Below are 16902 nucleotides of genomic sequence, written 5' to 3' on the forward strand. Positions count from 1 at the left end.
ATTGTTTCTAAAAATTCTAAATATAGACATAAAAAGTTTCACTTATTATTAAATTTATATTATTTATAGAATAAAAAATAAAAATATTTAAGAAATTATTAAGTTGATTTTAAATTTGATTTATTTTTATAATTTAAAAGATTTTTATTTAAAACATATATTAATATATATTTTATATTGTAAGATATAGAATTTTCTTATTTTTACTTTTATTGATTCGATATTTTTTTAGTTCTTTCACTAATCTCTTATGAAAAAATCATAAATTAAATAATTTTATTTAAAAAAATATACATATATATATATATTCAATTTAATAATATTAATCATATTAATATATATAAATAATCATATTAAAATATATAAAAATAAAAAAAGTATCAAAAGTAATTGCATTATAGCTTTTCAATAATTCTAATAATTGATAAGTTTCAAGCTAATAAAATGTTGAAATAATATTCCTATTGGACACAGCTTTTATCTATAAATCCTTAATAATAGCAAAATTGCAAATTCATTCTCATTTGAAAATGACTACGAATATACATACCATCATTATTGTTTTATATAGGTTACCATATGCCGATTTATTTGGCGGCGTATCAGCAGTGTCACGCGAACAGTTTCGACTGGTGAACGGATTCAGCAATGTATTCTGGGGTTGGGGTGGCGAGGACGACGACATGGCGAACCGAATCAAAGCGCACGGTCTTCATATCTCTCGATATCCGGCGAATGTGGCACGGTATAAAATGCTTACGCACAAGAAGGAAAGGGCTAATCCAAAGAGGTGAATTATTCAGTCATTTTGTATTTCCTAAACTTTTGTTTTAAGAGACACAACATTTTTTATCTTTATTTTTAGTTGTTTTTTAATGATAATTAAAAACATTTGATGAATATAGTCTGGAAAAAAGCTTTTTCAGAATTTATAAGTTTAAGAGTTATGCGTATGTGAATTAAGAATCGTATTGAAATAATATCACTGATTTCATCGATCGAAATTCACCAATACTTATTTTAATGAATATTTATAATAAAAATATATATTTATTAATAAAAATAACGAATATTATCAATTAATATTGTTAATAATATTGTAATATTTTATATCTATAATGAGATTCGATATTGGTATAATTATTTTGACTGCCATGATTCCATAATCTGTTCAATTTTTGCTCATTTTTTCTAATATCTCCTTATTTTTTATATTATTATATTTTATATTATTTTTCATAATGTTGTTAATTACAAAATAATTAATACACATATGATTATAGAATGAATTTAAGAGAATTAATTTAATTTAAGAGAATTTAAGAGAATAATTTTAGAAAGATTAATTTAAGAGATAGAAGTTAGAAGATAGAATTAGAAAAAAAATCTTTAAATATTATAATTCAAAGTAAATCTCAAAATCTAATGCACAATTAAAATTGAAACAATTAAATAGATATATCGATAGATATTATATCGATCAATGGCGATCAAAGTAATTCATAAAATATAATTTCTATAATTATTAATACACTACTAATATGATGGATTCCTGAAATTGAAAATATTTTCAAACTTGATTCATTGAATATAATAAATGAACATAAAAATAAATAAGAAATTTTCTATCCCTTAAAATGAAATATAATCATTTTTTGTTATATGCAAATATAATTTTTTATTTTTAAATTTTTCAATTTTCACAGATACGAGTATCTAAAAACAGGTAAAAAAAGATTCGCTACGGATGGGCTGAGCAATCTTCAATACGAGCTGATCGATAAACAAAAACCAAAATTGTATACGTGGCTCTTGGTGAAGTTGACACCTCCGCAACCTAGCTGATGGCTATCTTGGATCGGATAACGAACCGAAGAGATCGAAATAGCTTAAAAAAACCCTTTCGATTCTTAACGCGAAATATCGTGATGTAAAATGAAGGTTTACACTGTACGTATCGCATTCGCAACGTTGCAGAGAATTTTTCAAAGAAAGGAAGAAAAATAACATGCAAAAAAAGGAAACAACATTTTTCCTTCGAGTTCCAAGAACTTGTGAAAATGTCGAAAGAAGACGGCGTTCCAGCCGCTTTAGGATACTGACGAGTTGTTTCTCTCGTGATTTCGTCGATGACGAACGAGAGAGACGTTGTTACGTGATATATTTTTATTCCTTGTATTTTTTTATCGCAACGATAGGCTAAAAATCATGTAAAACGTAGCATATGAGCTAACGTGCCAAAGGAGAGTGATGCGTGTATGCATGTATCGCGTGTTATGTGTATATGCGTGTATATATGTGTGTATATGCTGCGCGTGATCAAGAGACAAGTAAAAAAAGAAAACGAACGTGTAAAGAGAAATGGCAGAAAAAACTTTGCCAATCCTTTTCTGTATTCTGCTATCATAATTAGTACATTTGTATATCTATATGTACACACCTATGTACATACGTACGAACTGAACTATAGCAGCTCGAGGCTTCCTCGGTCGTGTTACAACGTGAAACAGTGGCAGTCCGAGTTTCCGGTTAAACGCCGCATATCTAGGACAGCTTTGTAACCGACGTTTCAGCCCACAATCGTAGTTGGCTTCCTTCGAGTACTGTAATAGTTTGCGCTATTTTTCCTATTGAACAGAAATATATTATATTAATTTTTTATTTTCGACATCCCGACATGGCATCGTTTTAATTGTGATTTGCGAAAAGATAATTGGGTTGGTGAAAAAGTAGTGTTAATTTTGTGAGTACAAGAATAAATCAATTTACTATAATTATTATTGATTACATATCCATAGTTTTTAAATCATTGGAATTTTGTATAAATATTATAAAATTGTTATGTGGTTTATTAATAAGTGTTATTTTCTATTTTTTTTTCTTTTGTATTTTCCAAAATATTTATAAAAAATTTATGTATATTGATAATTTTATTTTATTAATTTTATTAAATGATATTATTTTGTAATTTGAAATTCAATCAAATTTGATATTGACATGTACTTATATTTAACTTTCAATTTATTTTAAAAAAATATTTTTCTCAAAAACTTTTTTTAAATTTGTATTTTTTTTATTTTTTTTAAATTTGTATTTTTTTTATTTGAACGATTAAAAATAAAAATTGTCTTATTTTATTTTTAATTACTAGAATAGTATTAATTTGCATTTATTTCTATGCTCGGGTTGAAATAGAGAATATATATATATATATATAATACAATAAATAATATATCATTTATAAAGAAATTAAAAATTAATATAAATTTTTCATTGACGTTTCAAAAATATTTTATTTATTATTTAATTTAGCATTTCATGCTTATAAATTAATTATTATAAACAATATTATGAGCTATTTAAAATTGCTTGTCTTAACATCAAAAACATAACTTTCTCACCAACCTAATGAAAATGCATCAAAAAATAAACATTTTGTTCACTTTACAATTATTGCAAAATTGAATCTCTAATTTCAAGTGATCAGATATTTAATTTACTCGATATAATTTATCTCGAAGCTCATATTTTCGCTTTTATAGACTTGATACAGTACGGTTCAAGTACCACTTAACGATTATTATTATCAATATTCGATATCACATAAAAAGTTTGTTCATAAAAAAAGCTATAGAACCACATTTCAAATTCATAACAAATATTTGTGACTTGCAACGAATGATAAAAAATAAAAAAGAAATTCTACCTTAATCAATAACATGTTTTAATCGTTCAAAATAGAAAGAAATCACGAATAATGCTGCCCTCTTTAGTTAAAATCACTTATCTAATATTTCGAGAAATTTAAAGAAATTTTTATCATTTTATTTATTTTTTTTTTTATACAATAATTTTTACAATAATTTATACAAAAATTTTTTAATACAGTAATAAAAAAATATTTTTAAAAATTTTATATTTTCTAAAATATTTACATAAAAAATAAAAAAAACTTTGAAACTTCGTATATTTTAACATATCTTAAAAGAAAAAATTGTAAGATAAACTATCTTAACTATAGAGGGCAAAATGATTTCGAGCACGAACCAAAGGAAGCTTATTTTCGTAAGATTCATATAGACGGGAGATTAATTATTAGGTTACGCTGGTTAATTATGTCGCGAAAAGTTTATTTCTGTAGTAGGGGCTTGCGTAATCGTGTAGACGGACGTGCAACGGAAACGGTACTTAAGCGTGTAACGTGAACTAATGTTGGAACCCCGCGTGTTCGAGAGCACTTGTCGTTAGCACTTTATATAGGTTTCTTCGAAATATCTTGAAACCTAACACATTTACACTTCACACACACGTCATATATACATATACACATTATGCACACATACACACGACACATACACACGATGACCAAACCGATTCGCGAGCTTGAGAACATGCGATCATGCATAATTGATCAACAAAACGGCACAAAAGAAATGTGATTTATAAATTTTTCAAACTGTTAAGATCTCGTTTTTCAAATTTCAATATAAAAATAATTGCCAAGTAAAAGGAAAAAGAAGAAATGGAAGAGAAAGAAAAAGAAACATGTAAAATGTGTTGCATCCTGCTCAAAAATTATAAATAAATAAAAAAAAAATAAAAAATTGATATTTATCTTCTTTTATGTTTGTTAAAAGCAACATTATCAAAAGTTTGAAATGATTAACATGTTCCATAAACTTCAAGCATTTAAGAAATAAATAGGTTAGAAAATTTTTTCATCGAAAATAGATTTAAATAAATCAAATTATTCATATTTGTTATTTTAATTTCCAATTAATAGCAACATTAGAAAAAAATAGAATGAAAAAAGAAACGATTTCATGTAATTTAAATAATTTCAAATTTTTGATTGGTGATATGTTTGACAGTTTCGATCAGGATGCAAATCATTATATAGTATTTTAGTCGAATGAAGACACATAAACATATCATACATAACATAAAATACGCGGTTGGATCGCGTTATGTCACGTTCGATCATTTAGATTCGATTGTTTAAAAGATTAAGAAATAAAAGTACGGGCTGTGAATAATGCACTTTCCTTATGAAGTCAGAAATCTCACGAAACCAAATACGAGGACGAACATGATAGAATGACGTTAACATATTTAAATATATTCTTTGCGTGCTATCTCACGTCGATAGAATAAAATATTGGATATTAGAAGAACAAGTTTCGGAAATTAATACATACACGCGCACACACACATACGGTCCTTTATACACTCGGTAAGTATATCCTTTAATCGTTGCTCCTACTGATCAAGTTTCAAGCGGTGTTACTCTAGTGAAGTGATCGACATTGCTCGTTTTCATGGTTATCAAATATCGAACGCTCTTCCCTCTACCATGTTCTTATTACAGTGACTTGCATTTATATTCAGACACCATAGTATGCAAGAAATTATTGCTCCATATATATATATTTCTAATAGTGTTATTAAATTGATTGTTTTTATAATATTAGTTCTTCAAAATTAATAGAAATAAAAATTTTAATCTAATCTTGCATAGACAACTATATTTTTTTTTAACTTCATAAATTTTTAATCGAGCCTGTTTTTTTATAAATTTCGAAAAAATTTGATATATTTATTAAACTCTTTAATTTAGTACAAATAATCATTAAATTTTTTAAAAGAAAATTTTTCAGTTTCATTTAAGAAAAAAAAATTTTATTTAAAATTTTCTCTCTATTCTTAACAACTCAGGTTGTTTATAGAGGATTAATAAACATGTAATTTTTATACAATTTAAGCAATAAAATTTAAAATCACAAAAATATTGGAATACAATAATTGCCTCGTTGTAATAAATTATTGATTAAATTTTTAACCAATATATAATATTTGTAAACATAAATATAAAATTTATATAACTTATTCATTATTCGAATATTTTTATAATATTAAATTTTATTATTTAATTTATTATGCAAAAAACTATGTGCATTAAATAAATGAAATTTATATTTCTATGTATAATATTGACTAATATGAGTATTTCAATTTATTAAAAAATAATCGATTCAATAACGCTATTTTTAAACAAATGTACTCACTGTATATTGAACAAGCTCATTAAAATTGATGAAATTTAAAGAAGAATGATATAAATAAACATCGCAAGTCGAAGAGATTTCTTTATAATAAGAATTCTACCAGATATTACCATTATCGAATAATCGATAATATATTAACAATAAACGATTAAGATAAACAAGCGGAAGATTTAAAGATGCCGGGATACGTCGATGAAATTAATCAATTCGTTACAAACGAAAATTTTTTTTTATTAATGATTATTATCATTATTGTTATTACTATTACTACTACTATTCTACTATACTTACTACTATTATTACTACTATTTATACTACTGCTGCTGCTATTACTATTATTACTATTACTATTACTACTTATACTACAATTATTGGTGCTAGCTACTACTATTTTCTATTTTGTTTCGATCGTTGTTCCCTCTAAATCAGTGTTTCCCAATTTGTAAATTTTATATAATTATTTACATAAAAAATTTCATAATAAAAATTTTCAATATTTATTTATTTCAATATATTTATGAAAATACAATAAATTACATGAATAAATTACACAATTAATCATGTGGACACAAAATTATTAAAAACTCATCATGATCATATGATATTTTAAATCATAATGGTGTAAATCACATATACAATATATTATATTTTCAAAAACTGACATTCTGTAAATTCTATATATTTTTCATATTTCTCAATTCTGCTATTGGTTTTGTGTATCTAGTGATTTAAAAATAATTTATATTATAAAATATATAATATTTCATTTTTTATTAGCTTATTTCACTATGATTTTCATCTCTCAATATATAAATATGAAATATTTTATATTTGTTATAACACAGATGTTTAATACTTCACTGATATTTTTATTGGACCTTGTGTGTGTGTGCGTACGATTCATCTCTAAAAATAAAATGTTATATTATCTTGTTAATAATAATATATTTTTAATTTTTTTGGTAATTAAGAAAAAAATCGCAATTTATTTAGTTGTTATGAAAAGAGATCGTGTCTCAAAATCACTTTGGGAAACACTGCTCTAAATGATTCTTCGTTGAGCGATGAATTTTATACTCGCCTCGGGTGGCGATATCAGCATATCGTAAGAAAATAAATATTTTCGTAGGCAAATACGTTGATAATTATAAAGATAAATACAAATTTTTATTCGTTGAACGTTTAATCCATGTTTGGTTGCTATGCGCAATTTTCTCTTTATGCGTAAATTTACAAAAGGCACGACGATTGAAACGAAGAGAGTAGCGTAAACAGGTGATATTTAAGTGTTTATACGATTGTATATACGGACACGATTATAATAATCTGTCGCTTATACCGAAATATTAAAGTATTAAGATATTAAGATAGTCGAACACGAGGATCATTCGTTCGATATCTCTTGTTAATTTGAACAATATCGAGGAGAAACGAAAAATAAAAAAGGATTATAAGCAGAAAGATCCTCGTGTACGCGATACACGATATCTTTGAAATTTATTGAAGGATTTAGAACTTTTTCACAAGTTACGCTCGTAATGTATCGAAATAATAAATCTGTTAAAGCTTCCTCCTAATTCCAACACGTTTCGTTTCATCGAATATTTTTTCTTTTTTTAGAAATTATACAGGATAAACGGTCCAGTCATCGTAAAATCAATAATATTTTTTAAAAATTTTTTTTAAAAAGAACAAAATAATTAAATACATATACTTATATATATTAAAATAAAGTTCAATTTTTTATTTAATTATATAAATCATTGACATCAATAATTTTTTTAAGATGAAGAACTTAACTTTTTTTAAGATAAGAAAATATTTATTAAAATCGTTCTTTAAACAACGTAAACGTTAATTATATTTGTGCTAATAAAAACAATAGTTAAACTAATAAAGTAGATAAAACTTTCATTGCATTAAGGAAAAAAACGTTATAAGTGCCAAAAATATTTTATATTATATTTTTATATTATAAATGTTTCCAATGAATATGACAAAGATTTTTTTTTTTATATTTCAATTATTCTTTTATTTATATTATTTTTTTAACACTTTTTTCAGAAAATATAACAAATATAGAAAAATAATTAATAATCATCCGTTCAGAAATATAATGCAAAAATGATTAAGAACTATTTTCAAATTATTTAAATAATTATTAAATGAATTTCAATGGGCCATTTACTCTTTTTAGTTTAAATAAAATAGATATAGATATCTAATAGAATATAGAAGATATCTAAAATAAAGTTTTTTTTTTACGAAGATTTCGCATTTTGTTGAATTTTTGCATTTTCCCTTTCTTGAATAACTTCCTCAACAATGCTTTTCATATCCTTAATGGTAAATTTGGAAACATTGGCTAACAATCGATTCATGAATTCATGATTTAAAAACCGATGCGCCAAAACGATATTCTTCTCGTGATTAAGCTCCTTGTCTCTTAATTCTTCAAATACGCTAGCTAATTTTTCATGTATTGATGGATATGGGCTGATAAAATCTGGCTGTAGCAATAGATACCATGGTAAAGCTGCAGCCAGTACTGTCTGAAATAATAGAAACGAAAAAAATTAATATTTTTTTATTAATTTTTATTAACCATTATTTTTTCAATAATCATATATTCAAAAAAATGAATAGAGGGAGAATCTCACCAATTTCTAAAAGTTTGATTATTATTCTGAACTACTTTTTCTTGTACATAAATATAAGTGCACGATCTTATCTTCTGAGATATTAATAAAAAATATATTTCATATATATATGTATTTCTAATATTTAGATTTGGATATTTAGGTTTGGATTAAATATATAATATTGAATTGTTTGAAATAAATTTAAATTAGAGCCAAAATTTGGACTACTTCAGAATTGGGTTAGATTTAAAATAGATTTAAGTTAGTTAGCTTTAGATTAGATTTGAATTATTATTTAGATTAAATTTGGAATAGATTTAGCTTATGTATGTGTCATTTTTTTTTTTAATTCAATCTTTCGGCTAGAAAGAACCAACAGATAAAATAAATAACATTTGTCAGTATTTGTAATCTATTTAAACTTCTAACTATCAACATGTATTAATATTATGTATTAAAATATTCCTAATTTTAAATAATGACAATACAGTATAATTCTTAATTTGAATTATAATTATCTTATTGTTTGTTATTTAAATCTAATTCAAACATCAATTAAAATTGCATAATATCAAAATACTTTTAACATTAAATATTTAATATTATATATTTTTTAAAAGTTTGAATAAGTTTAAGTAAAATATAGATTAGATGGGATTTACAACATTTAAGTTTTATTCTTAGCATTATACACAATTACATGTAATTAAATATATATTGTACATTCTAGATTGATTATATTATATTTAATTTTGGTTAGATCAAGCCAAGATCAATTAATTCGAATTAAACTTAAATTCATTTACTTGATAGCCAATTAGTTATTACAAAATAGTTAAATTATATTATATTTCATGTATTTTAATATTGTTTTTATATAACTATAAAAATTTAATAATAACGAAATATAGAAAATATGATTAAAAACATTTTGTCAGAAAATATATATATGTACAAATATTTTTTGTAGTCATTGTATACATTATTTATTTATTTAACAATTAAATTGATATGTTGCTTATATGCAAAATTGAGTGTAAAAAGAATACATATAATATGTTGGTTAAAAAATATTATACTAATAAAAAAAATATTTTTTCATTAGTATTTTGATGTAGTCAAGATTATTGAAATTGAGTGAGATGTTTCATTTTTTTCAATAATTATAGTGATAAATAAGATTTATATTCCATAGAATATTTATATTACAATATTTATATACTATTTATATATAATATTATTTATTTTTAATGCTGAATTCTAATTTGTAATAGAATTTTATTTAGTTTTTATATATAATAATTATATTTTTCATCATTAATCATTAAAAATTGTTGAACTTCAAAATTGCATAATTTTGTTTATATATATTAAAATCTTTTACTTTTCGATTCTTTTACCAATTTTATTTTTAGTCAATATTCAAAGAATAAACCCTTAAAAAAATTTTAAAAATATAATTTTAAAAATATATTTAACATTTAGAATTTAGAAATATCTTTTCTTTTTAATTTTTTTCTTACATCATTGAAATTACATTATATTCATATGATAACTGAAAAAATCATTATTTTTAACAATCATTCAAATAAACATTAACTTTTATTTGTGTATACCAACTTTTCTAGTTATTTTGATTTCTAAAATTGATTCATCGAAAAAATATTTCATACATATATTAACAATCGCTATTATGCTATTATATAAAATATTAAAGCATGCATTATTTAAAAATCAAGCGCGATAGAAACAAACAGATTGTATTGCATTCGAATTCAACATTAAGATTATTAAAATTATATATTAAATCTTATATATAACAAAAATTTTAATGAAGATCGATGTTATCATTTTTCATATATGCAAAGAGATTAAATTTCTTACGAGACAAAGGTCGAGAGAGATCCAATAAATGATCAGTTCCGAGAGTTCAGGCGGGGTCTCTATCTCGTCTTCTATCTCATTATCCTCAAATGCCTCTATTTCCTCGCCCTCAGGATCGATAGGTTCATCGAAAAATTTGAAGGATGGAGGACTTTCTTCGTCGCAATACAAATCTCTCCGTTCGATTATCTTTTCGACTTTATTTAGGATATAATTGATTAGCAGCTTTGCTACCTGAAACGCATTAGTGAGGAAATATCATTGAAATTTTATTATTTATTTATTTATTAACAATATATAATTGCTTATAACTGAGATGTATATGAAATAAAAAGATGGTAAATTTAAAAAGAAAATGATTAGATGGAATTAAAAATTTGATTCGTAAAACTTCGATTTGAAAATTTAAATTTAAAATAAAATCCCGAAACTTTTAAATTTCAGTAAATTTTTTAAATTCCTGAAACTTAGGTTTGTAAATAGTTAGCTTAACGGCAATGATATTAAATATATAAAATTTTATTTTGCTTTTCATGGTTTCTAATATTAGTTGTAATATTATATAATGTAATTTTTAATTTACTTTCTATAAATTACTAAATAAAAATTTATCAAATTAATAAAAAAAAATCAGCAAACAATATTAATGTAATATATGATCTCACTCTATTTCCGTCTTATTTCATCTAACATGATATTTTAATTATTTACAACTTAATAAATAATCCACCATAATCTAACTTTTGTGTTTATTTTGATCTTTAAAATCAACTTTCCAAATTATCTTTCATTATATGTCAACTTATAATATTAATAGTTATAAAGTTCACTTAATTGAATCAAAAATGTTTTTTAATTCTTGAAAATATTTCATGATACATACATAAGATTTCCGAAATTTCGAGAAATTAAAATTGTATTTCGAGATAAATTTTGTTAAATAAAAATATTTGCAAACAACTGAGCGTTTAACAAAACTTATCGCGAATCATGATCGAAATTCTCAAAATTTTTATATTCACGAACAAAATTTTGACGATTAAAGTTAAGAATAAATTATTTGAATAATTTATTATTCAAAACAGTTATATAATAAATGTTATTCGAGCATTTTAATAAATAAAATTATTACTTAAAATAATTTTTAATTTTTGGAAATTTTAATTAATTAATTTTTCAGCCTGTTAATTCTGATCAGAAGATATTTTCGAAAATCCAAACTGATCCGAGCTGACACGAATAATTCTCGATCTAACCCGATCTGATCCGAATTGACCCGAACAATTCTCGATCCGAATATCGAATATTTTTGTAGAAAAAGTTAAAAAATTAATTATTTAAAATAAAATTACTGTAAGTAATAACTTTATTTAAAATATTCGAATAACATCTGTTCGTATAATTTCTATAATTATTCTATATTATATTATATTTATATTTTAAGAATCTAATTTATTTTATGCTGATAATCTAATTTCACTTCATAATTTAGTAATAATAATTATTATTATAATTTTAACATTAATTATTTATATAATTTTAGATTTATTTTTAAATAAACTTTCAATTTTATTTTTATTAAAAAATCATAATATTGAAATTATTTGAACAGTAATTTCCATTGTTATTTTATTAATCCATTTTTTTTCAATTAAATTAATTATTGATAATATTAATGATATTGATCTTATCCTGAATTTAACAATATTAAATTTGATAATATTCAATTTGTTCAAACTTTCTATTTTTAACTTTTAACAGCTACGATTTCTCCTCATCTCTGTGCACTTCTAACAAAATTGTTTCGAGATTTCGAGCGCCTTCGTTCCTAAAAAATCACACCTACCTTGACAGCCTCTTCAATCTTAAGAAGAGTAGTGCCCAGATCATGGGCCAATTGTTTCTGCTGTAAAAGTTCCTTCACGTATTTCTCTCCCTCTTCCATATCGGTGCACACAGGATTCCCTATGGCGAGAGCGAGCGCCATGGCGAATCCATTCCGTGGATTCTTGTCCTTGCAAAAAGCCAACAGCAGCGCCGTGTAATTAATCAACTCACAATCGATCATGTACATTTGACCGAGCAAGTCTTTGGCCAATATTCGCCTGAGCGCCATCTCGGGATCCAGACACGACGCCTTCAGTGTATGCGGCATAATGTATGCCCTCTGTATGCCTTTCGAAAGTATAGAAATTTTATCAACGCCGAAGTGATAAAATTCCTCCTCGTACATGTCCATTTTATCAATCTCCTCTCGAAGATGAGTCAAATTGATCAAGTTTTCCGTGCTCTCGAAAAACCAAAACGACGTCCTCTGGTACTGGGCTAAAGTCACGACTTCTTTCAATTCGTAATCCTGAATCCGTAAACGATCCCTCGTGATCAAGATTTCCCGGCAAGTGGGATAGGGGATATCCATCGCGTAAATAAGGAATTCTCGCCAATCGATATAATTCACGGATTTGAAGATTTTGTGGATCAAATTGGAGATATCTTCCGGATAAAGGTCATACCATCTGCATGGAAGCATCATTGGTTCGCCCTCCTTGTGACAGACCATGTCTTGAAGAATGTAAACGAGGGTGCGCTCGCACATGATCCCGATTGGAGCCACTCGCTTGAACATGTCCATCAACCGGCTGAGCTTGGTTATACGGAATCGTATAGACGGATGCTCTTTCAGTTTTTTCGGCTTTTCAGGCCTCACTTTCACCACGTACACGTTCGATTTAATGATGAACTTGTCGCCCTTCAACTCTATCTCCTTCTCGAGCATTTTACCCTCCTCGATCGCGAAACAGAACACGTTTATCATTTCGTTCACGCTCTTCATCTCCTGCCAATACCTAGACGCGCGTGTTTGAATTAAAAAATATATAGATTAAGCATGTGTTATACTTTACTTAAAATATGTCATAATGATAAAAAAAGAATTTTTTTATCGTTCGAGAAATTGTTGAAACAGAATGAAATGAATCAGAAGATTTTTCTAATAAATTGTGTATTAGCGTGAAAATTCATAAATTTGAAACATGGAAGAAAAATCTAAATCTACTTTCAAAATTCGTTAAAAAACAGAAAGAATGAAATTAAAAATTATTTGCAAGATTCCTCTTTATATTAAGATTTGTAAATAAATGAAAATTTTCTTGTTTGAACGATCTTCATTTCCTATTGTTTCAAAACAATTCATAAACTTGAAACATGAAATAAAAATCCAACTTTCGAAATTCGTTAAAAAATAGGAAGGATGAAATTAAAAATTATTTGCAAGATTCCTCTTTCTGTTAAAATTTGTAAATAAACGAAAATTTTCTTGTTTGAATAATCTTTATTCCCTATTGGTTTAGAACAATTCATAAACTTGAAACATGGAACAAAAATCTAACTTTTGAAATTTGTTAAAAAACAGAAGAATGAAATCAAAAATTATTTGCAAGATTCCTCTTTATATTAAGATTTGTAAATAAACGAAAATTCTCTTGTTTGAACGATCTTCATTCCCTATTGGTTTAGAACAATTCATAAACTTGAAACATGGAACAAAAATCTAACTTTTGAAATTTGTTAAAAAACAGAAGAATGAAATCAAAAATTATTTGCAAGATTCCTCTTTATATTAAGATTTATAAATAAACAAAAATTCTCTTATTTGAATGATCTTTACTCCCTATTGGTTCAGAACAATTGTTGCTACTAACGATAATTGATAAAAAAAAAAAAAGAAAAACAAACCTGTCTATAATAGCATCATAAATCCCGTGAAACGTCCTCTGCATCGTGTCTATCAGAAAATCGAAATCCAACCGTGCCACGTTCTTTATCGACTCGAGTTTCTGCCGAACTCTTATGATCTCGTAATCACTCACGTATCGCCATTCCAAGAACAAATCCTGTATCCTCGACGTTACTTTCTCTGTATTACTTATCGACTCCATAGAATCGCTAAAAAATAAATCTTTCCCCTTGAACGCCGTTTGTTCCCTTTTAATCGTCTCCTGGACCGTCATATGCAACGAGTCCAGGATCTCCCTCACGTAAACGATATTCTTCATCAGCCCCTTAAACATACAGGTGTCCTCGACGTTCACGATCATTTTGTTCCTGTCAAGCAACACTTGGTTGATCTCCTTTTGGATGTCGAACCGACAGATGGCGATTGGAGGTGGGTTGTTCTGCCCCTGCGATTCAGGTTTGAATTTCGGTCGTTCCTTTTTCTTTCGATCGGTCAAGTTCTCCTCGTAGATCGGCGATTCCTCTTCGTTTTCCTCCTCGTCAAACTCTCTCGTCCCCACGTCGATCTTGTTAAGGATGACCTTCGGGACGCCCAACTCTCGCAACGGTTTCTTCAACATCCCTATGTAGTAATCTTGCAGCAGGTGTTGGGTGTCGATGCACCGGTCTATCTCGGTTTGAATGAGACCGATGAAAATATCGTAGAGGATCACCGCCTCTTGTATAGCCCACTCGAAGCTCACGTATCGCTTCCGTTCCTCTTCGGCGACGTGTCTTCTATCGTCGCAAATTTCCCAGAGGTCGGCCTGGAATTAAAATCGAAACATGAGAAGAGAAGTAAACGAAACATGTTCCACATGATGCATGAGCTGATCTCTGTTTCGTGATGATGAGATGGAAATTTAAGAATTTTATGAAGAGATACTTTTATTTTTTTTTTTTTTTAAAGAATAACATTGACCTTAAATCACCTTAAATCATCTTCATTGTGATTCGTTGTGATTCAACTATAAGCTTTCAATTATAAGCGAATTAAATTGGGAATTGAGGAGAATTGAGTCAGTACTAGAGAGGATTTATTAATACAAATATTTAGATATATCTTTCTTGCATTATGATTCTCGAGTTATAATAAGATATGAATTACAAATGTGCTTAATTATTGCATCATTAAAATCGTTTCAAATTAATATCGTATAAAGACTCAATTTTAAAGACTTTTAAAGAAAGCAAAATTAATGAATTAATTAAATTTTATACAAAGTGTTAGCTTTAATCCAATCTGAATTCATTGTCATATTCATTGCAAAATTAGAAGATGCCATATAATTTTGAATATTTTTATTTCTTTAAAATTTTATTTTTGACTAATTCAATAAGTAAACGAATAATATATAAATCATAAAATCTCTAAAAAGAAACATAGCTCGAATAGACATTTGCTTTATTTATGCTCAAATATAATAGCAACGAGTAAAGAATTTTAGCCAAATATAGAGTCTAATGTTAAAGATAAAGGATTGATTAAATTTTGAATTCGAAAAGTCGATTTTCGTCGACGCATCAAACCTATTTTATAATCCCAACAACTCTACCTGGAAATCGGCCACGCGACGATGCAGCTCGCATTTCACGTCCACCTCTTTCCGCGCATCCATATCGATCGAGTTGAACGCTTGCTGAAACTCGTATATCATGTCCTGCTTGTGATCCGGTCGTTTTATAAATTCCATCGCGTTTTTATGCAGAAAACTCGTGTACGGAATAATGTTCGACGAGTGAACGCTCTTGAGGTACAGTAACTCCTTCACTTCCTCCATATAGATGTCCTCCAAGATCTCCCACAGTTTGGCCATGTTCTGCAACAACACCGAGGGAAGGGGAAAATTGACCCATTGCCAGTTCGGTTCGCCAGGTTTCGGTGGCTTCAAATCGAATTCCAGTTGAAATTCCTCAGACACGATCTCGTGCTTCATCTCCTCCTCCTCCTCCTCCTCCTCCTCCATGTCTTTGATAAGCTCGAGCTCTGCGAACTCCTCGTCGGTAACGAGGCGTCGAACAACGGCCTCCTTCGTGATCGGGAGACGCTTTGGATCTTTTTTCAAGATCTCCAAAACGTCCCCAAATAATTCTTTGGACACCTTCCTGGGCTGTCCGAGTATGAGCCTGGCCAATTTCTTCAAAGTGGGCAGATCGAAGCTCGAGTAATGAAAGACGTGAGCGATCTTGTGAAACGCGTAAAAACTGTCTACAGGTGACGTTTGCTCGTCTATCTTCTCGTACGTTCGATGATCTTTCTCGAAGTCCCTTGGTTGTTGCTTCATTCGAATGAAAAGCGTTACGAATGTGTCTCTATATTCGTAAATTTGATCCAAAATTGAACTTGGTAATATTTTCGAATGTCTGTAAAATCGTGAACGAGAAAAGTTTCGTTATAGGATTCAGCAAAAGATCAATTTTTATAGATCCCTATTTTATCGAACGCGTGTTAGGATAAATAAATAGGAATAAAATATAGAGCTATAGTTTCTTTGTGCTATTTTTTTTTTTTTTTTTTTTTTTTTTTTTTTTTTTTT

At 27.0% G+C, this 16902-nt stretch overlaps 2 protein-coding genes across 2 annotated transcripts in view; one reads left to right on the forward strand and one right to left on the reverse strand.

Annotated features, from left to right (window-relative positions):
* Positions 1 to 2344, forward strand: part of LOC102671422 (beta-1,4-N-acetylgalactosaminyltransferase bre-4-like) — a gene marked incomplete at its 5' end in the record, with an annotated part of 34633 nt that extends 32289 nt beyond the window's left edge. The window contains 2 exons of the mRNA XM_006621949.1: positions 572 to 790; positions 1707 to 2344. Of these exons, the coding sequence (XP_006622012.1) occupies positions 572 to 790; positions 1707 to 1845 (358 nt within the window). The remainder of the gene's footprint in view (positions 1 to 571; positions 791 to 1706) is intronic.
* A 5950-nt stretch (positions 2345 to 8294) lies between these two features.
* LOC102674276 (sperm flagellar protein 2-like) overlaps positions 8295 to 16902 on the reverse strand; it is a 15675-nt gene continuing 7067 nt past the window's right edge. The window contains exons 5-9 of the mRNA XM_031513474.1: positions 15922 to 16729; positions 14327 to 15132; positions 12438 to 13437; positions 10592 to 10825; positions 8295 to 8617 (exon numbers count right to left, since the gene is read on the reverse strand). Coding sequence (XP_031369334.1) covers positions 8327 to 8617; positions 10592 to 10825; positions 12438 to 13437; positions 14327 to 15132; positions 15922 to 16729 — 3139 coding nt within the window. The 3' untranslated portion in view covers positions 8295 to 8326. The remainder of the gene's footprint in view (positions 8618 to 10591; positions 10826 to 12437; positions 13438 to 14326; positions 15133 to 15921; positions 16730 to 16902) is intronic.

Source organism: Apis dorsata, unplaced genomic scaffold (genome assembly GCF_000469605.1).
Source record: "Apis dorsata unplaced genomic scaffold, Apis dorsata 1.3 scaffold_651, whole genome shotgun sequence".
NCBI lineage: Eukaryota > Metazoa > Arthropoda > Insecta > Hymenoptera > Apidae > Apis > Apis dorsata.